The sequence below is a fragment of the Hoplias malabaricus genome, chromosome 3, assembly GCF_029633855.1.
Source record: "Hoplias malabaricus isolate fHopMal1 chromosome 3, fHopMal1.hap1, whole genome shotgun sequence".
In the NCBI taxonomy this organism is placed as follows: Eukaryota; Metazoa; Chordata; class Actinopteri; order Characiformes; family Erythrinidae; genus Hoplias; species Hoplias malabaricus.
In genome coordinates this window covers 31,175,278-31,200,178 of record NC_089802.1, presented here as the reverse complement: position 1 = coordinate 31,200,178, position 24,901 = coordinate 31,175,278, and the positions used below count along the sequence as shown (strand labels likewise).

Genomic DNA, 24,901 nt, shown 5'->3' with positions numbered 1-24,901 from the left:
CTGTGGAGACTCTGGGCTGCACCTCTGTCATTTGCTCAGATAAAACTGGCACCCTCACCACCAACCAGATGTGTGTGACCAAGGTGTGTTAGTTGATCTAATCTCAACTTCTACACCAACTAATAACAGAAGATTTATTTCAGAGAAGTAAAGGGGCAGTCCTGGCCCTGTGGTTTGCTGTATACATTACATGATGTGAATACGAGGAAGAGAATCTGTTTAATCCCTAACTGCCCAAATCATAGCATTCAGTATGTCATTTTTATATATTTCTGTCACCAAGCTTCAGATCACAATCACATATAGCAAGTGGACTTGGAAAAATAATGGTTCTTAAAGTGATAGTATCAGAGAATTACTGCTAGTGTAAAAATGTATCACATATCACACAAATGTATTGTTTTGTAGTTTGAAAAAACTCATATTTGTGGTATCTCAACAGATGTTCATCATCGACAAAGTAGAGGGAGACCATGTTCACCTGGAGTGCTTTGATATCTCCGGCTCTAAATACACCCCTGAAGGCGAGGTGTAAGTACATCCTCATATGTACAAACACTCTCTCTCTCTCTCTCTCTCTCTCTCTCTCTCTCTGACTGCATGTTTATAATTGACTACCTAACACAGATTAAACAAGTTAATTAATGCCACAGTTGGAGTCAAAGCTTTCTCTTATTGTTTTATCTGAATGGGTCAAAGTGGTCAAAAGCATTATGGATCAAAAGAGCGAAGGCTGAAATGTTCTGTTTTTGCTCTCTCAGTACTAAGGGTGGTGCTAAGGTAGACTGCAGTCAGTATGATGGTCTCGTTGAGCTGTCCACCATCTGTGCCCTGTGTAACGACTCCTCCCTGGACTACAACGAGGTAAGGTTCACATATTCAGTGTCATTATTTCTGTCCATCAGCCACTGTCTAGCACTCCTTTTATGTGGTATTAAAGCAATTTACAGAGTTGTAAATCCAAAACTAAATACTGTTTTGAGTCTCCATTTGGCTCCACCTGGCGCAGCAGGTAGGTGTCGCAGTCACACAGCTCCAGAGGCCTGGAGGTTGTGGGTTCAATTCCTTCTCTGGGTGACTGTCTGTGAGGAGTGTGGTGTGTTCTCTCTGTGTCTGTGTGGGTTTCCTCCGGGTAACTTTCTGTGAGGAGTGTGGTGTGTTCTCTCTGTGTCTGCGTGGGTTTCCTCCGGGTGACTGTCTGTGAGGAGTGTGGTGTGTTCTCCCTGTGTCTGCGTGGGTTTCCTCCGTGTGACTGTCTGTGAGGAGTGTGGTGTGTTCTCCCTGTGTCTGCATGGGTTTCCTCCGGGTGACTGTCTGTGAGGAGTGTGGTGTGTTCTCCCTGTGTCTGCGTGGGTTTCCTCCGGGTGACTGTCTGTGAGGAGTGTGGTGTGTTCTCCCTGTGTCTGCGTGGGTTTCCTCCAGGTGCTCTGGTTTCCTCCCACGGTCCAAAAACACACGTTGGTAGGTGGATTGTAGGCTCAAAATTGTCCGTAGGAGTGAGTGTGTGAGTGAATGTGTGTGTGTGTGTTGCCCTGTGAAGGACTGGCGCCCCCTCCAGGGTGTATTCTCGCCTTGCGCCCAATGATTCCAGGTAGGCTCTGGACCCACTGCGACCCTGAACTGGATAAGCGTTACAGACAATGAATGAATGAACATGATTCTTTTTTATCCATCTGGAATACCATCAACACCTAATGCTTAAGGTATCTTACTTGGTTGAAGCGTCAAATAACTCATTAGAACAAAAAGTAAATATATTTAAATCATTCTACATAATGGCAGTGGGTAATGAGCAGCTAACACTCTCAATGGTAAGGTTCATTTACTCTGGTGACCCCTAAATGCTCCTACACCTCTTTACATCTCTGTGTCCCACACACAGTCTAAGAAGATCTATGAGAAGGTTGGTGAGGCCACTGAGACTGCCCTGTGCTGCCTGGTTGAGAAGATGAACGTGTTCAAGACCAGTGTTCGCAACATGACCCCGATTGAGAGAGCCAACGCCTGCTGCAGTGTAAGACAAACCAAATCATTTAGCTTCCATCTGTTAAGTGCTTAGACAACATTTTTCAATCTGTGTGATGTCAGTAAAAACAATGGTAATGGACTGTTCTCCTCACCTGCAGGTTATTAAGCAGCTGATGAAGAAGAACTTCACCCTGGAGTTCTCCCGTGACAGGAAATCCATGTCTGTGTACTGCACCCCCACCAAGGGCGATAGTGGCAGCAAGATGTTTGTGAAGGTGAGATCTATCTGCCTTTTTTCACTTGCTGCTACTAGACTTTTTTCTCACCTCTAACCTGGTTTAACGTAATCACTCTCCATTTTCATCATCAGGGTGCTCCCGAGGGTGTGATTGAAAGGTGTGCCTATGTGCGTGTTGGTGCTACCCGTGTGCCCCTGACTGGACCCGTGAAGGACAAAATCATGGCAATCATTAAGGAATGGGGTACCGGCCGTGACACTCTCCGTTGCCTGGCCCTCGCCACCCGTGACACTCCACTGAAGGTTGAAGAGATGAACCTGGATGACTCTACCAAATTTGCTGACTATGAGGTGTGGGAACCAGAGACAGATAGGAAAGGATCGTACAGAATTACATCTCAGGCTCAGTTTGATTCATATAACAGCTTAAAATTTACTGTTTCTTGAACATAGTTTGTGGTATATCACACCTCAATGTTTCTCAATTCTTTTCCGTCTCAGACTGACCTGACGTTCGTCGGCTGCGTGGGTATGCTGGATCCCCCTCGTAAAGAGGTCACAGGCTCAATCGAGCTCTGCAGGGCTGCTGGCATCCGTGTCATCATGATCACCGGTACCTATTTCTCTTCCTTCTCTGCCTTCCTTTACCTTGCTGGCTCTCCTTACATTGTAGATAACATGTCTTTCTCACTTTGCCCTGTTTTGCTGTGTGACTCAAACTTGGTCCTGGTAAATATATGTTTTCACTGCTTGTTCAAAACCCATAGGTCAAAGTGGGCTAATCAAAGCACAGGTACTCCTGGACCAGAATGGGAAACCACTGATCTCTTATAGTGCTTTTCCACTGCATGGTTCAAAGTGAGCAGAGTAGGGACTAAATGTGACATGTAAACATTTTAGAGCCTTGATTGGCCAGAGAAACATGCCTACACAACAAAATGCAGACATCCAACACTAATTTCCAAACTCCAGTAGCAATCACAGTTTTTATCGTCAGCTCGTAAAATTATAATGTGGTCTTTTGAAGAAGTAAAAACGCTCCTTGCACAAGAGCTAGGCGGTGCAAGGAATGAAAAAACTACACTGATCTGTCTGAACTGATGCATGGATCTTAGTTCAGTCGCAAATAACAACAACAAATAAATACACTTAGATAAGTAAGCAACACTTAACATTACCTGCACTATTGTCGTGGGTTCCAAAGCCTGTGTTTCCCGTTAGTGACAGTGTTTCAGCTACATGTCAGGAGGGGGCGATATATAATAGAAAACCAAGAGTGTAGAGCTGAGTATAGTCAAGTAAAGTAGGTACCAGGCATTGGAAAAGTGCCATTAAATCTTACATTCTGGCTCAGGTGCTTAAAAACTCAAACCCATTTCCCTTAGGTGACAACAAGGGTACCGCTGTTGCTATCTGCCGTCGTATTGGCATCTTCGGTGAGGATGAGGATGTGTCTGGCAAGGCTTACACTGGCCGTGAGTTTGACGACTTGCCCCGTGCCGAGCAGAGTGAAGCTGTGACCAAGGCCTGCTGCTTCGCTCGTGTTGAGCCATCCCACAAATCCAAGATTGTTGAGTACCTGCAGGGCTACGATGAGATCACTGCCATGGTGAGCAACTCTCACACAAAGACTACATCTAAAACTGTTACCTGGGAGACAACTGTACATGATTAAGCTGAACCAAATCAGTGGTCCTGGCACATCAATGCTCAGTTTCCCTGCATAACTTAATATCTTTCGTGTCCTGCCAGACTAGGGATGTGTATTAACATGAACACCCCTGTTCTCCTCATTCTACCTGACCCTCCATTCAGACTGGTGATGGTGTGAATGATGCCCCCGCTTTGAAGAAAGCGGAGATTGGCATTGCCATGGGCTCTGGCACTGCCGTTGCCAAGTCAGCCTCTGAGATGGTCCTGGCCGATGACAACTTCTCTTCCATTGTGGCTGCTGTTGAGGAAGGTAGAGCTATCTACAACAACATGAAGCAGTTCATCCGCTACCTCATCTCCTCCAACGTCGGAGAGGTCGTTTGGTGAGGACCAATATGTTAATACTGTGCAGTCTGCTGCGTGATAGCTGGGTGAGGCATTCATTTATGTGATTTCCCTTTCCTTGATTATTCCTTCAGTATCTTCCTGACTGCTGCTCTTGGTCTTCCTGAGGCTCTGATCCCAGTGCAGCTGCTGTGGGTTAACCTGGTTACTGACGGTCTTCCCGCCACTGCCCTGGGCTTCAACCCCCCCGATCTGGACATCATGGGCAAGCCACCCCGCTCCCCCAAGGAACCCCTCATCTCCGGCTGGCTCTTCTTCAGATACCTGGCTATTGGTGGTAAGTATTGTCATGGTCTTTGCATAACGGTTCTCAAGTCCAGGCCTGTCTAGTCTAGCCAACTTACCTGGACAACTAACCACAAACATCTTTCCTACTCAGCTGAACATGGTCACTCACTCTCCTGGATCCTCAGGACTAAAATTGGGATCAAATGTCTGGTACTTGCTTAGTGCAAACTTGTGGCACCAGATCTGATGGGCCAAACACAGCCCAAGAACAGAAATTGAAATTTGGGCTGTGTTTGGCCTGTCAGATTTGGTCCAAATTTAGCTCATGTTTTTTAGCAAACGTTTTTTGTAGACCACGTTTAATTTTAAACCAATATTAGACATAGAATTACATCTTTTTCTAGACATCTTTTCCCTTTTCAACAAAACCTCATTGTTGTTTAGATGCTGTCCTTTCAACAAGTTTTTCGATATATCAGCTACAACCACGTTTCAATTCATGGTGCAAATATTAAACACTGGACTCCTGAATTGTGCAGGAAACTATGTTAAAGAGCAAATTTTGTAGTTTGTTTTGAGATTAAATCCTACAGATGCTACTGTTTATGATTCAACATTTTTATGAAGTGACCACAATACAGAGAGCACTCAACACTTGCAGATAATGGCTTGTCTGTGTTGTGGTAGCGATAGTGAAACCCTGCATGTTCTCCTCTACCGTTCTTGATAGGATATGTCGGTGCCGCCACTGTGGCTGCTGCTGCCTACTGGTTCATGTACGATGTTGAGGGCCCAGGTGTGACCTACTATCAGCTGGTTAGTCTTTCTCTCTTTCATCACTGGTGACAGTGATTTGCAGGCCTATTTTCTTTGTTCATCAGAGACACTACAGTTTTTTTTTCCTTTCTACTTTCTATCTTGTTCTGTGCAGTCTCACTTCATGCAGTGCCATGAAGAGAATGAGGAATTCACTGGCGTTGAATGTGAGATCTTTGAGGCAGCACCCCCAATGACCATGGCCCTGTCCGTGTTGGTCACAATTGAGATGTGCAACGCCCTCAACAGGTAAGAGACCCTTGGATTCATGTTTCCAAAGAGCTAATCCTGGTCTGCTGCCTCAAATAGCCCTCCCAACCCAAAATGAATCAGTTGTTAGTGATCCAGCTGGAAAATATTTTTTCTTATATTAGTAAATGTATTGATTTATATAACACATTTCTATATATACATTCTATCACTAAACCAAATTCTTCCCTTTTCACTTTCCAGCTTGTCTGAGAACCAGTCTCTGGTTCGCATGCCCCCATGGAGCAATGGCTGGCTGTTGTCTGCCATGACCCTCTCCATGTCCCTGCACTTCCTTATCATCTATGTGGACCCCCTGCCCGTAAGTTTTTCTTCTTACACTGCCCCCTGCTGACACCTCTGTAGACTGCTCCACTGACCACTGAAATTACCTTGTGCTTAAGACTAAATTCTACATCACATTAAGCCTTCTGTGATACATTATGCCATTATTGGAACGTAAGTGTTAATGATGTAATGTTAAACATTACATTTACCTGCATTTTAATTTCTGGTCAAGTGTGTATTTGTACTATATTAAATAATCTGACATCTGAATGATTAAAATATCTGTTCTCATACACAACTGTGTTTTCAGCTGGAATGTGCAGCTCTGACTTCTCAGGGCTGGAGTGTTTGTTGTTAGCCCACACTACAGCAATTCTCTCTGATTTCCCCCTGCTTCAGATGGTCTTCAAGCTGACTCACTTGAACTTTGACCAGTGGATGGTGGTGCTCAAGCTCTCCTTCCCCGTCATCCTCCTGGATGAGGTGCTGAAGTTTGTGGCCCGCAACTACGTTGAGGGTAAGACCAGTTATCTCGCTGTGTCCAGAGAGAAGTTATTGTTATTCTTATAAATCATTCATTATAAGTTAAACTGATGGAACAGTTTGTTCATTAAATTCATGTTCATAATATCTAACATGGGGCGGCACGGTGGCGCGGCAGGTTAGTGTCGCAGTCACACAGCTCCAGGGACCTGGAGGTTGTGGGTATGAGTCCCGCTCCGGGTGACTGTCTGTGAGGAGTTTGGTGTGTTCTCCCCGTGTCCAAGTGGGTTTCTTCCCACAGTCCAAAAAACACAAAGGGGTAGGTGGATTGGTGACTCAAAAGTGTCCGTAGGTGTGAATGTGTGTCGCCCTGTGAAGGACTGGCGCCCCCTCCAGGGTGTGTTCCCGCCTTGCGCCCAATGATTCCGGGTAGGCTCCGGACCCACCGCGACCCTGAACTGGATAAGGGTTACAGATAATGAAGGAATGAATGAATATCTAACATCATATCTAATAAAGTTCCCATCCCCTAAACATCTATCAATGGAATTCCTTTTAATGGAATATTTTATATAATGTTGCTGTTGTGACAAGTTTATCTCCACTTTTTATCCATTTATATTGTGTTAAATGTTCATGACGTATAATCAGTAGAAATGTATCTAAATTCTGCTCTCAAAATCTACATGAACTTACTTTAGAATTAAAAGTATTTGTCTCCTCCTGTATAGTTATCAATGTTAAAAATACAAAGTTTTGTTTCAGCAGCAACGATATATAAAGAACATTTATTTACCTAATACTTCACATTCCCTATACATTGAAAATTCTCTCATATTTCATCCCTTTTTCACTAACTTCTTCTATTCATTTTCAGTCTAAACCAGTTCCCTCCCTCAGTTACCAAGTAACAAAAGCAAGGTACCACAAAAAAAGTCTCTCCGCAGCTTATGTGCTCTGTTCTTGTTCATACATGCATTTTCCATGTGTATATACAGTAGTTAAATGTTTGGAATTCCCTGGTCGGATGGCATGTGCATTATTATTATTATATATTTTAAATTATTATTATTTTATTTCATGAGTGAAAGTAAAGTAACACACTGTGCAGACTCATTTTTAAATGTATATAATATAAACAGACACATTCATTATGTAAACTGTAGGTAAACTGTAGGATCTGTGTTTGCCTGCTGTCATTTGACCGTTGGAGTCTAAACATTTGCAAATCACTGTATGTGCATTTGTGAAAGAATGAATGTGATTGTCCTGCTCAGACTGCTGAAGTAGTTCATAAAGATTATGGCAGAGATTTGTGTGCCATTTGCTGCAGTTCACTCCTTTATCTGTGAGCTCTGTGCAAATGTACCTTAAATAACTGTGGCTAATGCATGACTGTGGAATAATTATATAGGAATTCAAGTCATTTTCACTGACCTCCCGGGGTGGAAAATCAAATGTCAGGAACTTATACTGCAAGACATATATCTAGCAGGGTGAACACATCTTAAATCTAGTTGATATATCTGTTCATTCTTAGTAAAATTCGTAGACCTCTTTCCAGAATATTCCACAATTCATTGCAGGAAATAAATGCTGCTCTTGTAACACAACTTCCTTTGTTTCCTTGGTGAAATTAGTTACAAGTAAATATTTGTTTTTTAAAACAGTTATCAATGAACATTTTAGTAACAGAACTAAGAACAGGAACCTGACAGATTTGAAGGGGAAAAAAGAAAGATTTTATGTTTGTAATGCAGACTAAATGAAGTAGAGAAAAGAAAAATCTTATATGTTTGCTTTGAAATGTGATTAAGTAAAGGTATCTTCCAAAATAATGAATTACATTAATAAAACCCAATAACTGAAGTGTTTTCCACCCCTGCTGAAGTCTGAGCATATGTGACTATTCTAGTTCTGCATGATACTTTGTAGTTTCTGTAGATCTTGGGTAGAAGTATCGCTAGCATATTCTGACTTTTCAAAAGTGCTTTGCAGCCATCTTAAGGAGCAGGAGCTGGTCATAGTTACAATAGTTTGTCTTTGTGATGAAGTGCATGCCTCTAAATGGATTGCAAAAATGTTATGCCACATACAACCACAGGTGAGTTCTGAGAACTGCAAGTACGATAAAGATATGATCACAGAATTGTGGTAACTCTTTGTCAAAATGCAATATTTAAATGTATTCCTCATATGTGCTTTTTCTTATTTCACCAAACTTAGTAGATCAAGGGCTCACAAAGCTTTGCACACAACTCTACAAACTCTTTGTAGCCTGCTTACATTATAAATGAACAGTTGCCATGAACCGAATAAAAACTTTGTGTTCTCTCCATCTAGGTAAAGAAATCTAGAGTCAAAGGAGAGACATGAGCTATAGGAGACGAAAAGGAGGAAGAAGCAAGGGATCACTTTGAGTCAGAGCTGAGCTCTCATGAGTCCATCCACAGAGCAGAGAGAGAGAAAAAAAGAGAGGAAAAAACACTGGAAAATCGTTAAAAAAATCTACAAAACTGACTGAAAGAATAAAAAAAAAAAAAAGAAAGTATGGAAAGATGAAATTAATATATAGGTAAATGGTTCCAAATTAGTGCTTGAATGATGAGTAATTTTATTCTTAAAGCTGATAATAAATGTATTAAAGTTACATTTTTTGTTAAACATTTCCTTTCTCCCCTCTCTTGGTTTCATTTTTCTTTCACATGTGAGTTCTTCTAAATTGCTGTGGCACAACATGTAAGGTCACTGTCACACAGCACCAGGGTCCTATGAGGAGTTTGGTGTGTTCTCTCTATCTGTGTGGGTCTCCTCCAGGTGCTCAGGTTTCGTACCACAGTCCAAATAGATATGGTGGTAGGTGGGTTGCCTTTTCAAAAATGTTCATAGGTTTGAGAATTTGAGTATGTGACATCCTGTGATTGACTGATGCCCGTCCAGGGTGTTTTCTGGACCCAATGAATCAGAGTGGGCTCTGAACCCACTATGATCATGAACAAGGTAAGTGTTACAGACAGTAAATGTAAGTAAAACTTACTTATACAGCACTTTTTACAGACCCAAATTACTTAACAAAGACTTAACTCAACATGGAAGAAGTATTAAAGCTATTAATAATCTGTGCAAAAGGCACCATGTACAAAGAAAATGCCAATGGCCCCATAACCAACCCTGTGGGACCCTACGGATATTTATAAGTTCTAAATTGGCTTATAATTTGATTTAAAGCAATGACAGTAGCTATGATTTCTGTGCGTCCTTTAAATGCAGCATGCAGAACTGGAAACAATTCACTGGGTCAAGTAGTGGTTAATTTCTTCCTATAAATAGAACTCAACATTTTATTTCTGCTGCAGCTTCTGTCAGTTTTACACACTGATCAGTCAGGACACTCATGAACACTTGAATCAAATACATCTGAATCATGTAAATCTCTGGAATGTGCCCAGGCTGACTAGTATCTCAGGTTCAGAGATTGTCCAGAGTTAACTGAATCACTGTTTTGACGAGTTCTCCAGAGGTAATCCTTAGATGTTTGTGCGAAAGGGAATGTCCACATCTGCCATTTGTCTTTTGTAGTCCTCATCAAACATTTGGGACTGAGCTGGAGTGAAATGGTTGGTCCAGTCTCCAACTTCCCCTGGGACACATAAAAAGAATCGGAAGCAGTAAGTCATTGGATATGGAGAATACACATTAAATGGGTTGGAAATAAAGTTATTGGTAAACATGATTTTCATACAATTTTCCTGTCACCTGCTAGAGATTAAAAGAGTGTTTTTTTAACATGGGGCTCAGGACTCTAAGATCATGTGATCATTTCTGGAGTAAAGGATTGGACAGACATATATTGCTAACATTTCAGAAAGACATTCTTTAAAAACCTTCTATACTTATGATTGAGAACCACTACATTGAATCACTAAAGGAACCACTGCAGACCTTATACAAACCTTTTCTCATGAATTCTGAGATGGAGCGGTCAAACATTACTTTTGGGATGAATTTGTAGTTGGCCATGGGATTGTCCTTCATAATATTGAACGCCGTCAACTGCACAATCTTGTCAATTACGTCATCCGATACAGACAAATCTAGATAGTGCATGATCCTCTCTACCTCCCTGCGAGGGTTCTTCAGACAGAGGAAAACATAAATTATGACCTGAAAGCCCAACTGAGCCCATTTATGTCACATTAATAATTAAGAAACCACTAAAATGAGGCGTCAAAAAAGTTGGAGAACAAGGATATGCTGAAAAAGTGGGCCAAACAGAAAAAAATAACTGTCAGATCATAAAGTTGAGGTTGTTCTGAAAATAAAGATACCAAACATGGGCATGAAAACATTTGATGCAGGATATTAAGGCAAAATTAGAAGTATACAAAAATGGTCAAAATAGGCCTAGACTCCTAAGGGTTAAAGCAGATCTAGGTAGTATTTTTACTTTAAAATTGCAGCTTCAGAATCATTTTGAAGCTTGTAGTACAGAGAATTGAACCTGTGTCTTGGGTACTTTGGGCTCATCACTGTAGAAACTGCACTATGTAACTTTAAGAACACTCTTCCCCTTCTCTTTGATTTCTGGACAGTACTGAAAAATAAATTATACTCTGCAACTGTAGGGGGAGCCCAACAGAAGAATATGAAATGATACCTAGTGTTGCTTTAAAGAATGCTAAACAGATCAGAGCAGTGACCTGGAAAGTTTGACACCGCTGACGTTAATAATAAAAAAAAAATTAAAAAAAAAAAACAAAACAAAAAAAAAAACGCCCACATCTTGTACCCACACTGTACCTCTTTCAAGTCCTCAAAGAAAAGATAGAGGATGTTCCTTTTCTCTCTTTCCCTCCAGTAACCTTTTACATGGTCGTACCAAGAGCCCCATGCCACTGTGGATACATCAGAAAAAAACAAATTCTGCTGTTTTTTAAAGAAAAAGTTACTATTAATCAGTGTCACCAAAGATAATGAGGTGTGAAATTTGTGAAACTGGCTTTCTCTGATTGTTGGTACTTTTTCCAGCCTTACACTTTCCTCTCATGAACTTTTGAATGTACTCCTCCCAAGGACCTGGTTCTGGCTGAGCCTGGTTCATACGGTCAAAGTGGTAGTAGCTGACCAGGTTGTCCTTAGCATTTCGAGCCACATAAATGACCTGAAAATTACCAGGGAAAAGTTCAGAAAGATGAAAGAATACATAGATGAATATTGTAATATTCATACTGGCCTTGCATTTATTTTCCCAGAAACCCTCAGGCACTAGCTGGATGGGCAGGTGTGTTTTGATAACCCTGGGGGGGTTCATTTTCTTGAGCAGGTCCAGGCCTGGTGAATAAACCGATATTTTTGTGATGTGCCAAGTTAAACCACTGTGATATTGTATACACTGTGTATGTATATTCCAGGATCTGGTTAATATCTCACTCTATCTGAAGAAAACCTTTACAAAAGTTAAACTTAAACTTGTTTTTGTTAGATAAATATTTATCTGAAGTAATCTTTATTTATCAGAAGTAATATTTAATCAGTGTTTAGGCTGGACAAGCCACGTCTGAATAGTACAATGCTAAGAAAAAGGAAATGTAAAGTTAGCAATGGTGTATCCTTGCCTGAAGGAATAGGAGGGGGATACTGGATCTCCAAGAAGGGGAAGCGATCAACAGTAGAAGCCCTTTTACATGCCACTTCATCTGCATTATTCTGCAGTAAATCCACGATCTCCTGGGTCCAGGTGGTTCCTAAAATATAAGAAACAATGAAGAAGCCATAGAAGGCAGATTTTGTCTGGAAAGGTGCTTACCAGAGGTTAATTGTTTTATTTCCATTAATATTTGGCTTTAAAAAGAGCACTAGGTAGTCATTTTAGTTTAAAAATGCCAGCTTCAGAAACATTGTGATGCTCCACGGACCTGTAATAGGGAGAACAAACTTTGTGTTTGCTACTCCCGGCCCAGCGCTGCAGAAATGACACTATGTAACACCCACCTCCCTCCCCCTCTATTTCAGGACAGTGCTGTAAAAGTAAATGACACTATACAAGTGCATTGGGGGGGGGGGTGCCCAGGAGCAAAAATATTGAATCTTACTTCAACTAAAGTGAACACACTTCAAAAAGAACTTGGTTCTGATTGGTTCATGGTTCAGTGGACAATGTGCCCATTTGTAAACACTGTTTTGCATGTCTGCAGCTTAGCAAGTCATAAAAACACTCGTATCTAGGACCACTTTCCATGGAACACACAACAAGTCAGGCATCAGATGCCCAATTATATTTAAAAGCAAATAATGATTATATGCATTGAGTGTGATTTATTTATTTATTTTGTATGTTTAAAAACTTTATCTGAACTTATGCTGGAAGACACCATTTGTGCACTTTGTCCTGTGCTGGTTATTGCATAAACTTAGATAAAATCATTCATCAAAACCAACAATGAAAGTCAAAGTTGCCACTGTGTAATCAGAGTTAATCATTTTGTAGACTGTATCCAGTCTTACGTGAGACAAAAATCTTCTGATGAATAAGACCTGGACATCAAACATGTTTGTCAAATCTTTTGTCAAGAGTTTAAAATTCTTTCTTTCATTCATTCATCTTCTGTAACTGTTTCATTCACTCACATCTGTGGACAGTTCTGCACGGCCAATCCATGGACTAAACAGTGTTTTTGGACTGTGGAGGGAAACAGAAGTACCCAGTGGAAACCCATGCAGACACAGAGAGAACACGCCAAACTTTCACTTTTCACTGTCGTCAGAGGCTAGGACTGAATCCAGGACCCAGTGGCATTGGGGCAGTGTTACATAGTGCAGTGTCTGCAGTGCACAGCCTGGTGTAGTAATGACGGAGGCTCTATTCTTTAAAGTGTTTGTTAAAGTACTAAGGACACTGTCATTGTGGTGAGGCGCTGAACATCCCCTTTGTGAAGCATTTTGTTAAATGTGAGTGAGTGAAAGTGGGAGTGAGATTCTTAGGGCATGTTGCATCTGAAAATAATTTGTCACTCTGAGGCCTTACCTGCTTTGGGGTAGGTTGCGATGAGCATGTCAGATGGATCTGGGCAGAAAGCCCAGATGGAGCTCCACTTCTGGACTATGAGGTTCCTGAGTGGTACACTTTGGAACTCAATCACAGGAAAACGGGTGATGACATATGGTGCCATGGCTATGACCTCTTTATAAGTCAGGATATTATCCTTCCTCTTACTTTCTGAGCCCATCATGCCACCATCCAATCCTTTCTTTGGTTTACAGTGTGGCTTTTCTTGAGGTTTATCCATTTTACATGCAAGGACCTCCCACAGATGCTGCCCTGAATGTGACTGAACAGAATTCTGGCATTTGTCATATATACATGCTTCTCCTTGGACTTTGGTTATGGAAATGAAGCAAAACATATTGCATAATCTACATAACGCTAATGGGCAAGCGGCATAGCCTGTCCCATTCCTGTAGCGTGTGAAATTTTCCTTCCCCCCTGTGAAACATTTATGAACTTTACAGGCACCAGGGTATAGGTGAAACTCTATTACACCCTATCTCACATGGGAAAACAGCCCTGTCCTTTAATAGTTGACACCATTTAGTAATGCTCTCCTATCCACATTGTTGTTTTTTCTGCACTCCTGGAGTGTATGCTGTGGTGGAAAATTATGACAGAAATTCTGTTCTCAGTCCCCCTACTCAAACCTGTTTCAGTTGGTTTTGGTTGTCTCCTCTCTGTGGCCTGGAGACAAAAGGAATTGATTAAAAGGAATGTGTCAATACACTATGGAGTCAAAAAAGGGTCAAAAATATTTTGAGATTGTAAAACCATACTCACAAACGTAAGACTTTGTAACTGCGCTTGAGCAACTACATACACGTAAAAATAAAATCCACAAATGTATAGGAATGCACAAATTCAAAACAACAACAATAATTTAAATTCACTAATATGTAAAAAGATTAGCATTTGTAAATTAAATTTCGTGAATGTGTGAATCAGTACCTTCTCAAACGACTTAAAATGTGCAAGAGCAAAGCTTTTTGAGGTTCCAAATGTGACAGTGAGAGTTTTTGAGACAGCCAATTGATGGACCAATAGGAAAGCTTTAGCTGGACCAATCAGATCGCGAGGTTTGTTTAACCAATCAGAACACTGATTTGCTGCTGTCGCCCATAGCGCTTTACTATGGAATCAGATTTGTGCCAAAAATAATCGCACAAAATATTTGATCTCAAACGTAAAACTTATAACTTGCAAACAAAATATCCAGCTCTGACCTTTGTGCGTGAGCTCTGAGTTCTGCGTGCTCTGAGTTTTCTGCGCGTGCTGCACGAGTTCTGTGCGCCTGATCCCTGAGTTTTGCGAGCAGTTTTGGCACAAAGCTCTGGCGTGGGCGGGACTTCTCAGGGGTGCCTTCCCATTGGCTAATGAGTTTGTGAGTGACAACTCAGTGCCCAAGGCATTCGTTGCAGCTCAGCAGCGGAGAGACAGGAGAGATTTCAACATTAAAGAGTTAGTAATTTTACACGAATTCTCTCTGTACTTTACTGTTTTAAAACTATGAAATACATGCAAACTCCGACAGTCAATGTAGATATTGAGGTAATGTTCTATCTAAAACGAAACATTAAAGATTTTACTGTGAAAACAAACCTGTTTGTCTGTCGTTACCAGATACTGATCTGAGGTAAATGCACACCGATGTCTGTTTACTCAGGATGAAACAGAATAAATGAGCGTTTATTTGTAAATTATTATTCATGAGTGCTTGAGCCTCTGTTCAGAATCCTATCGTGTACTAACATAGTGGGTCTTCCCTTTTCCATAATCACTGTTAGACGGTTTAAATGCCCAAATTGTATTTTGAAGATCACAGTTAATCTGTTTTTAACAAATGCCTTATGTGCATTTTGTTACAGGAGGTCTCGGAGAAAAGAGAAACATCACAGACAAGGGTGTTCCTGCTCCTTTAATGAATACAAATTTAATAAAGTTGTATCAAACTTCTGCAAATTCCACGGTCATTTTTGGATTTTGAGAGGAAATGTGAATGATTAATAAATCATTAATCATTATTAACAATAATGAATTAATAATACCGATGATTAATACTAATATTGATAAACAAGAAGTAAAAATGTTCTAACAGTATACAGTTCAAGCAAAAAGAACTGTTTAAATATTATGAAAGAGGAAATTAAATATCAGAGCCATTCAGCAACGTAAATGTTCATATGCAGTCCCAAAGCCGAATACACACCCTTGCTGCACTCAGAGTCGTGAACAACGTTCAGGGCACTGAGTTGTCACTAATAATAATAATAAAATAATAGGACAAAAACAGGAACACGGCCCGTTTTTGTGTGTTTCTGGTGCAGTTGGATGCGAAGCCACGGTCAGAGCCGCGGCTCTTGGTTATGTTTCTCCGCTGTCCGTAGAAACGCAGCGTTTCACTGGAAAGAACCAATGTTCCAAGAGTTAGGAACAGATCCGATTTAAGAACCGGAGTTCATTTGGTGGAAAATCACTATGGGCGACAGCAACAAATCAGTGTTCCGATTGGTTAAACAAACTTTGCGATCTGATTGGTCCAGCTAAAGCTTTCCCATTGGTCCATCAATTGGCCGTCAAAACAGGGTCTTAAATCCGCAACTGCAAAAAGAGATTCGCACACGCAGCAGAGAAGGCGAATGTGTGGATTTTTTGCACCTCGTTCAGAAACTCTCACTGTCACATTTGGAACCTTAAAGAGCTTTGCTCTTGCACATTTTAAGCCGTTTGAGAAGGTACTGATTCATACATTCACGACACATGATTTACAAATGCTAATCTTTTTTTACACATTTGTGAATTTAAATTGTTGTTTTGAATTTGTACATTCCAATACATTTGTGGATTTTAGTTTTACGTGTAGGTAGTTGCTCAAGCGCAGTTAAAGTCCGTTACATTTGTGAATATTGTTTTACAAACTCATTCTTTTTGACCCCTTAATATACTGTTATTTGAAACACGCACACACAAGCATGCTGTCCACACAGAGAATGAAAGAATAAAACAATTCCGGTTACACTAGCATACATGGTCATTGGCGATTAATACCTCTATTGATAATGAGTCATTTCAAAAACATATTCGATCACAATGTGCACTTTATGTAGTGCAAATACTGACTGTGGAACAGCAGTATCTCATCTTTTAAAAGAAGCTGCCCATGTATGGATGCTATCAGGGCTTTTAGACATTGTATATTAGAACATTTTACCAAGAGGAGCTGTATGTGTGAAGGCAAACACCCATAACATTTGTCTTGGACTTTACCCAGATTTATCCCTCTAGCACTCTGGTTCAAAGTTTGTGTTTGCACTAATGTCCGTGAGACTTGTGCTGCATCTACTGTACATGGCCTACCATGCTCAAAACACAATTCCAGTCTGACATCAGAATTTCTCTGCTATGTGAAAGGACTACTCCAGAATATATTTGAACATGATTCTCTAGAGTTTCTCCAGAGTTCATTTGTGAAAAATAGCTGATGTTGGCTAACAAATGCTCCTTTTGGCTAGTATCCAAACAGAACAATGCCAGTGGGTCTTTCTGGGACTCCCTTACACAGCCTCGGATGGCTGAGGTATCACAGAGAGCTGACCTGAGTAGCTGTGAATTAGCATATCTTTACAAGTCATGGTTGAGAAAATGACACAGGATCATTTGATTTTACCTGAGTTTTAAAAGGTAATGAGACAATCCACTCATGTATGAAGTGCCTATGCAGATGATTCCAGCTTGATGAACGGCATCTCTCATTGCTGGCTATTAACAAAAGTTGCCTCGCCAATTTCATATTATACCACTGGTAGCTTGAATACAAGAATAAGTTGTACCTGGTATTATTCATTCATTCTCTGTAGCCACTTCATCCTGTTCAAGTTCACAGTGGGCCTGAGGAGGCTACCTAAAATAATTGGATGTAATATACAAGCACACACTGGACAGGACACCAGTTCGTCATGAGGCATCGCACACTCACCCAGTCACACACAGACCCCGTGGACAATACTGAGTGGCAGCAGCCACACTAATCATCCCCAGTTGAAATATAAATCAAGACAGAAGCAATTGACCTAGTTAAACTTTATTAATGAATTCTTTTGGTCATTACATTCAAAGCAGCTGAACCCAACAGAAAGGGGTTCGGATACAGGAAAAAACGTTTGGTTTAAAAAAAAAAAAAACACAAGACCATGTGCAATCACAAACTAGTCCATAGAGCCACTATAGCTCACACTGAGTGTCCAGTGTCCACTCTCCTCCTTTCCCATAGACTTGTATTCAATACTTTATCTAAAAAATTGACTAAAATTGACAAATGCCATCTCTTTGGTGTTTTAGGAGAGTTGCCTTGCTTTGGTTTGCATTACTGAAAAAACTTGCATTATTATTTTGGTCTGTTCATATGCACTGTGCACCAGTGAAAACTGATTAGATTACATTCTACACAATAGTGCATTATTTTAGTTGTGCATATAGTAATACAATCATTGAACACTATTAGAAACCCTTAACATGCAATTTCAGCTACTGGCCAGTTGAGGTGCTCCATCTACTTTGTAGCTCCACTAAATATAAGTATACAATTACAGACCATGGCTCATCTGTTGCCTCCCAGAATTTCTACCCCACCTTTAAGACAACTCACCAGTGACAATGACAGTCATTTGTGTGCATATATATGGGGCTAGATACAAGTGTGTTGCTTTTACATCAGTGTCACTTCTAGGCTAAAAGTGGTCCAACACCCAAAATCCCAGGCTGGTGTTTAAGTCAAATCAAATACCTTAGAATAAAATGTACATCAGCTCATGTGTCTCCTTGGTAGGTATGAGACCGTCTCAAACTCAGATGCTCCAGTGCTGTTTTGTAGTTCTTCAGATGCAATCCTCAGATGCTTGTGCGAAAGGGAATGTCCACATCTGCCATTTGCCTTTTGTAGTCCTCGTCAAACATTTGGGACTGAGCTGGAGTGAAATGGTTGGTCCAGTCCCCGACTTCCCCTGGGACACATAAGGAAGAGTATATGCAAAAGCAGAAAGCAACTTGATATGGACAAAATGGTCCTTAATTTACCTACAGACACAAGGAAAAGGCAAATCGGGATCAACTCACTCCTAACGTGCCACACTCTTCAACTGAAACAAATTTTAGTCTTCACTGTGTATATTACAAATAAATCAGGTAAAATTGAATCCCATATTTCCAGGACTTGTTTTATTAACCGGCTATACAATAAAAACAAACAGCAGCACTTATGTACTGTATGAGCCGAAAAGACCAAAAGCTTTTAATATATGTTCAAGCTCTGGGAGAGGCTTTCTATCCTCATCCAGGGTCTCTAAGCAAATTAATCCCCATGAGTTTACATTTCTCACCTGAGGCTTCTTAGTGAACTGCGAATGACACAAAGTATGTTCTGTTCCTCTAACATGGTTCCAGTCTTGTAAAATCTTGGCCATTACCCAATACTGGTGACTCAAAATAGTCCAAAAACTTACAGAAACACTATGTTCTACTTTTCCTTGAATTTCTCATCAGTCTACATCTTTGGAGAACCTGGTTTAAGGGAGTTACGTCATTTACAAACCTTTTCTCATGAATTCTGAGATGGACTGGTCAAACACTATCTTCGGGATGAATGTGTAGTTGGCCATCGGGTTGTCCTTCATGACTTTAAAAGAAGTCAGCTGCACGATCTTGTCAATGATGTCATCCGATAGAGACAAGTCCAGATAGTGCATGATCCGCTCTACCTCCCGACGAGGGTTCTGGAGTTTGGGGGTGTGTAAAAAAAACAAAAACAAGTTGAAGATCTGACTCAACCCAGAGCTGCTGGGAAAATAAATGGTTAAGGACCCTCTTAAAACTTGTGGTTGTAACCACAGTGTACCTCTTTCATGTCCTCATAGAAAAGGTAGAGGATGTTCCTCTTCTCTCTTTCCTTCCAGTATCCTTTAACATGGTCGTACCAAGAGCCCCACCCCACTATGGATATATCAGAGATAATGTGATTAAGGCTGCCATTTTGATGACTACTACTTATCCCAGCTTAGAGAACTGAAATATGTTCTTACAATTTCCTCTCATGAACTTTTGAATGTAACCATCCCAGGGACCTGGTTCTGGTTGAGTCAAGTTCATACGGTCAAAGTGGTAGTAGCTGACCAAATTGTCCTTAGCATTTCGAGCCACATAAATCACCTGAAAAAGCAAAGTGTAGAAAGGCAAAACAATGAAGAAAATGTCCTGAAACTAAGAACTGTCCGAGGTGTTGACTTCCCCACTAACCAGTGGGATTGTGTATGTTAGTTGGTGGGGTATCAGTATTGGAAAAGAAGTCATTCGGACCAGACTCACATGCCTGCTTTAATATCCATACTGACCTTGCATTTATTTTCCCAGAAACCCTCAGGTACTAGCTGGATCGGCAAGTGTGTTTTGATGACCCTGGGAGGTTTCATGAATTTGAGAAGTTGAAGACCTGAGGAATAAGAGGAGACATGTCCCTTAATCATTAACACAGAGTTGAGTGCTTCAGTACACGCCCATCAGTTTCTTATATACCCACCCTAGTTGATGCTCATTTTAAAACAAGTTACTTGTTTGCACAATTTAATGCATGTTTTGCATAAACAATAAAGTGCACTGCTCCTTCTGCTCCCCAGTGGTAAAAATAGCTTTAATTCCATGTTAGACTCACAGCAAAACACCAAGATTGTCACATTGTAAAAAAAAAATTAAACTAATCATATGTGACACCATCAGCTTAAATCACTAGAAGTCACTAACACCATCATCCACACTCCATGATCACTCCTTTAGCTCACAGTTACTTTGTTTCTTTCATTTAAGTGTTAGTGCTGGTTTTCATTTGTCTATTTGTAAATCCAGTTTAATACAGTTTACTTCTTATAAATCACCCATTTTTAAAATTTGTGCATTTTCTGTTTAAGGAACACTGTTTTGAATATACTATTTGATATGAATATTTATAAAAATATTTTTATTTTATAATATTCAGTTTTGTATAAACCTGCAGCAAATTTGGGACACAGGCATTATTGGGAACAAGCATTTTGTTCCACAAGCCATGTTGGATTTCCATCTTGATGTTTCAATAAGACAAATCTCAAAAGCTAAAAAGGATTTATTTTTGTTTGGTTTACCTCTTCTGGATCTAGAAAAAAAATGCCATTATTTGCACCAATTTAATTTAAGTGAGGTATGTTTCACAAAGCAGGAAGGTTTAGCTTTTAAATAATTATGTTGTGACATTTTTATTACTACACAGTTAAAAAACCTGGGTGAACATACACAGCAGTGATTTCCTTTTTATTTAAAATAAATAAATAAATAAAAAGATTTTCAAAATTATTTTGATTTAAAATTAGTTTCATGTAATAGCTCTCTACCCTTTTTTTTCCATGCGAATTTGTGGTGTGATTACTCTTATTTAATATTTACTCTTTAGGCTTCAGTACTTAGACACACTGGGAGGCAGTAGTTTAATAAAATAATAAATAACTGTCAAATTTAACTGCAGAATAGTTTGTGCATGTGTGTATTGGAAGCTGTGGATGGATGAACCTGAGGAGTAAGTAATTTGATTGTATGTAAGAAATTGTGTGAATGATAGTACTGTGTATCTTTACCTGAGGGAATAGGTGGAGGGGCTTGGATCTCCAGAAAGGGAATACGTTCAACTGTAGGGGCTCTTTTACATATTTCTTCATCTCCATTATGCAACAGTAAATCCACTATCTCCTGGGTCCAAGTGGTGCCTACAACACAGAAAGTAATGCCAAAGCTTTACACAAGATGGAACCACCCTATAAATCAATTTTTCCTCAAAAGCATTATTGAGGCAAGTTTAAGGCTTCACTGCTTAGTGCTCAGGCAAACTATACCCTGCATCCATTTGCATTTTAAACCACAGTTGCTTCAGCAAGGAAATCAGAGCATATTTCTATAAAATGAACTGAAAAGTACAGCCTGTTCCCCATAATTAGCGATGCTGTTGTACTAAATGTTCTCCCCTCGGGCCTCACCCACATCCCTATAGCATTTACTGAGAATGTTCATTCTTTGTTCTGATGTAACAATCTGTGGCCCTGACAAAATCCTCTGAACATTGCAGTTACATCCCTATGTCTTAGCTAACATTTTACCTTACATGAACATTAAATAACAAACTTACTTAAAATGCAGATGAACAGATGAAAATGTGTAGGTAATGTTGGAAATTGTGGGAATGTTATCGCTGCACCAGCATATAATGGCAGTTGCAGTTTAAAAATAGAGACAGTGACCCTAATATATACCCCTGTGGAACTTACTGTGGGTATATTTATTTTGATATTATGGTTTATGGCCCATCAAGATGAAGATAGCAATGTTGCTTAATATTAGACAGTTAGCTTTTCTTCCCCCAGACTTTTTTTTAATACTTTGTGTTTTACCAATCTGAGAAAAATGGTATCCAAGTGTGTTGTACTGTGTAATCACAATAAGTAGGTAGGCTAACCCAGCTACATTGTGAGGTTACTAACCTTATATAAAAATGAGGTTATTCCTTATGCAAAAGTTAAATATTAAACACATTTATGAGCACAAACATCTTAAGTTTTACAGTCATTGTAGCCCTTGAAATAAAACCACTCACATGGGTGTGACATTGATATTCATTGTCATTAAATCTTTAGAATAAACAATGTACAAAGCCTTGACCTTAAATTATTTTTCAAATTTTGGCTTATTTTGCATTTGAAGGAATTTGCACTAGGGCTGACCAGTGTTTCAGACCCGTATTTTGATAGCCATTTAGTTTGTCATTTTTTTTTCTATAAATTAATGTGGGGCCTGTGTTTATAACCAAGAATACTAGCAAAAACAGTAATTTTGAACACCGAATCCAGGTCATTTGGTTATGGTTGGCGTCATGTTCACTGCTCTGTGTTTGCTTGCTTCTGACGGATCTTTTTTATAAATGCCAAATGCCAACATTTAAAACTTGATTTGACGTAGACCACTAATAAAATGGCAGCTCGTGACCTAAAAACTGCATTTTTCAAATCCCTGCGTCCCTAGAAATCTATTTCTCCTTCAGTCCTTTACTGCACTCCATTAGTGTGTCTAAATCATCCTGAAGTCAGCAGATAACCAGGTATGGAGTTCAGGGTTTTCTGTAATGAGCTGTACTTGTTGACTATAGAGTTAAACATTAAGGAACCTTCCTTTTAAAAGCCAACAGAGTTTGGAAAATAAAACTCAATAATGAACATAAGGGAATTGCCCAGAATTGTGCATTTGAAGATGTTGAGATTAAAACCTCCAATCTTGAAAGTCTTGAAAATGGCTAGGCTTTTAAATAAAACTCTGAACAAAATGTAAATGTCTATTGTTTCATCTGTACACCTACTTCCTTCCTTACGTTGTGCTGCAATAATGATAGCCAGTGTTAGTGCGGCTAAGAAGCTGGGAATCAATGCCTGGATTTATTTTCTTCTACAACAGTTCATGTCATTAAGTAAGATTCCCAGTGGTTATATGGAATGCCTGAATGCTAGGAAATGTATGGGAAATGGGGCATGCTGGGAAATGTAGTCAGGACACTGTTAGGACGGAAACACCTAAAAAACAGCTGAATTCCAGTGAACTGATTAAAAGGTGAGGGATCCAGGTCTGTGCTAAAGGAAACCACAGAACATATTAAAGTCTAGTTTTTAGACAAGAATTTTAAACAAAGCTTAAACTGACAGATCAGACAAAGAAGCATAACTAACAGCAAAGTTATTCTAGCCTTGGTCTGTCCCATGTACCCAATTCTCACTGTCCATTTGAAACATGGAATGACAACATTAGGTTGGACTACTCCCACCTGCCAAGAGGGCCACATGTCACCAGAAGTGACTTTCTGGACCAGCTTTGTAAAATCATATTGTCACAGCCAGCACAACTTGTATTTACTAGAAATGGGCCAGTTTTTTTTTTTTTACACTACATGAATATTAATATTTGGGCCATTTTTGTCCACATGCCGTTTGCCAGTACCAACAGAAGATGACAAAGAAAGGAATCACCTTTATTAGTTTTCTTAGGAAAACCGATTCAACCCATCCATGATAGTGAACACACAAACATACATTAGTGAGCAATTCCAACTGCCAACCACCCAAGTGCCTTGCACAAGGGCAAGGCAGTCATGGATTAATTTCTCTCCTGCCGGTACTGGGAATTAAATCAGAGACCCTGCTAGTGGGCTAACAGTGGTGTTTCTGCGTCAAAAGTGGCCCACATTCAAACACATGGCTCATATCACCCCTGTTCTTCGGCAACTCCATTGGATTCCCATTGAGGCTAGGATAAAGTTCTGAATTCTTCTCCTAACCTTCAAGGCTCTTCATGGTCTGGCTCCTGTTTCTCTCTCAGATCTCATTCCTCTGTATCAACCCTCACGCATCCTCAGATCCTCCAACTCCGGTCTTAACCTCCAAATAGACTTTCTACTTTGGGTTGCAGATCTTTCAGTGCTGCTGCCCCAAAACTTTGGAATTCTCTACCATCCTCTCTTCGCAACCATACATCCCTGTTATCCTTCAAATCTTTGCTTAAAACATTCCTTTTTTTCCTTCTTTGGAGTCACCATACCCCGCCCCCTTTTTCTTTTTTGCTGTGTAAAGAATCCATGGGTTTGTGAAAGGCTCTATATAAATTGAACCCAATTTAGACTCTAACGGGACCTTTGTCACATCACATTTTAAGTAATCATCCTTTAGTATCAGATACCAAGAGCTTGTGGACACCTCCTTCGCTAATAATTCCTCTTAAATCAAGAGTAATAGGCAACTGATCCAACCTTTGCTGCATTAACTTCAGTAAATTGCTGTGAGAAATTGTGTGCCACCCCAAGAAGATTGGTGGAGTTAAGGTACTAACTACACACATCCCTCAAAACACCACTCATCAATTACATTATCAATACACCCCCTGTGAATTCATCTCCATTGGTATACTTTTTAATGGAAAAGGCATAAGGTCAGTGGCCTGTGTCTATGTGTGATCAGCTTGGTAAGTGAAGGAGGGTCTTACCTGCTTTGGGGTAGGTGGCAATGAGCAGGTCAGAAGGATCAGGGCAGAAAGCTGAGATGGAGCTCCACTGGCCTGCAATTGGGCTCATGAGGGGTACACCTTGCACCTCGGTCAAAGGAAAGCGAGTGAGTGAGCCGGCTGCCTTATTTATGGCCTCTTCATAACTCAGGGGGGTTTCCTCCATTGTGTAGTTCAAGACTCCCTAGGAAGTCCTTCCACTGGCCTTTGCTTCTGGATCTGCTGTTTGCAAGAGTAGTCTTCTGTAGCCTTAGGACTTTGAACTCCCTGTGTCTCTGTACAGTCACCAAAGCTTACACTTGTGTGTGAAGAGTTCTGGTCCACCTCCTCCCCTCTAGCCTTTGGTGTTTCTGTGCTCAGGAACACAGTTCTGGAGGGTCCTCCAGCAGTGAAAGTGATTTCACTTCAAACGAGGACGCCCA

General features: G+C 40.3%; 3 protein-coding genes across 6 annotated transcripts in view; 1 reads left to right on the top strand and 2 right to left on the bottom strand.

Annotated features, from left to right (window-relative positions):
- The window catches only part of atp2a1l (ATPase sarcoplasmic/endoplasmic reticulum Ca2+ transporting 1, like), a 15,291-nt gene extending 6,512 nt beyond the window's left edge, over positions 1-8,779 (top strand). The window contains exons 9-23 of the mRNA XM_066663490.1: positions 1-83; positions 443-531; positions 762-864; positions 1,883-2,014; positions 2,127-2,243; positions 2,339-2,557; positions 2,708-2,819; positions 3,592-3,815; positions 4,022-4,242; positions 4,339-4,541; positions 5,223-5,308; positions 5,424-5,557; positions 5,762-5,879; positions 6,245-6,362; positions 8,672-8,779. The exon at positions 1-83 is cut by the window's left edge and continues 84 nt beyond it. Coding sequence (XP_066519587.1) covers positions 1-83; positions 443-531; positions 762-864; positions 1,883-2,014; positions 2,127-2,243; positions 2,339-2,557; positions 2,708-2,819; positions 3,592-3,815; positions 4,022-4,242; positions 4,339-4,541; positions 5,223-5,308; positions 5,424-5,557; positions 5,762-5,879; positions 6,245-6,362; positions 8,672-8,685 — 1,973 coding nt within the window. The 3' untranslated portion in view covers positions 8,686-8,779. The remainder of the gene's footprint in view (positions 84-442; positions 532-761; positions 865-1,882; positions 2,015-2,126; positions 2,244-2,338; positions 2,558-2,707; positions 2,820-3,591; positions 3,816-4,021; positions 4,243-4,338; positions 4,542-5,222; positions 5,309-5,423; positions 5,558-5,761; positions 5,880-6,244; positions 6,363-8,671) is intronic.
- A 180-nt stretch (positions 8,780-8,959) lies between these two features.
- Positions 8,960-14,679, bottom strand: LOC136692744 (sulfotransferase 1C1-like). 4 transcript variants are annotated; one of them, XM_066666388.1, is made up of 10 exons: positions 14,600-14,679; positions 14,157-14,188; positions 14,024-14,060; positions 13,353-13,656; positions 11,944-12,072; positions 11,562-11,659; positions 11,363-11,489; positions 11,129-11,223; positions 10,282-10,462; positions 8,960-9,968 (listed from the first exon to the last, which is right to left on the bottom strand). In XM_066666388.1, the coding sequence occupies exons 4-10, from the start codon at positions 13,612-13,614 to the stop codon at positions 9,856-9,858; spliced, it is 1,005 nt and encodes a 334-aa protein (XP_066522485.1). In that variant the 5' UTR covers positions 13,615-13,656; positions 14,024-14,060; positions 14,157-14,188; positions 14,600-14,679; the 3' UTR covers positions 8,960-9,855. The 4 variants fall into 4 exon arrangements, with proteins under 4 accessions (XP_066522485.1, XP_066522484.1, XP_066522482.1 ...); XM_066666387.1 differs by lacking the exon at positions 14,600-14,679 and adding an exon at positions 14,325-14,366; XM_066666385.1 differs by having other exon boundaries at positions 13,353-14,060; positions 14,600-14,618.
- A 2,780-nt stretch (positions 14,680-17,459) lies between these two features.
- Positions 17,460-24,899, bottom strand: LOC136692745 (sulfotransferase 1B1-like). The gene is made up of 7 exons (XM_066666390.1): positions 24,462-24,899; positions 21,026-21,154; positions 19,757-19,854; positions 19,448-19,574; positions 19,264-19,358; positions 18,961-19,141; positions 17,460-18,373 (listed from the first exon to the last, which is right to left on the bottom strand). Exons 1-7 carry the CDS (start codon positions 24,643-24,645, stop codon positions 18,261-18,263), a joined length of 927 nt encoding a protein of 308 aa, XP_066522487.1. The 5' UTR covers positions 24,646-24,899; the 3' UTR covers positions 17,460-18,260.
- Between the last annotated feature and the right edge of the window lie 2 nt (positions 24,900-24,901).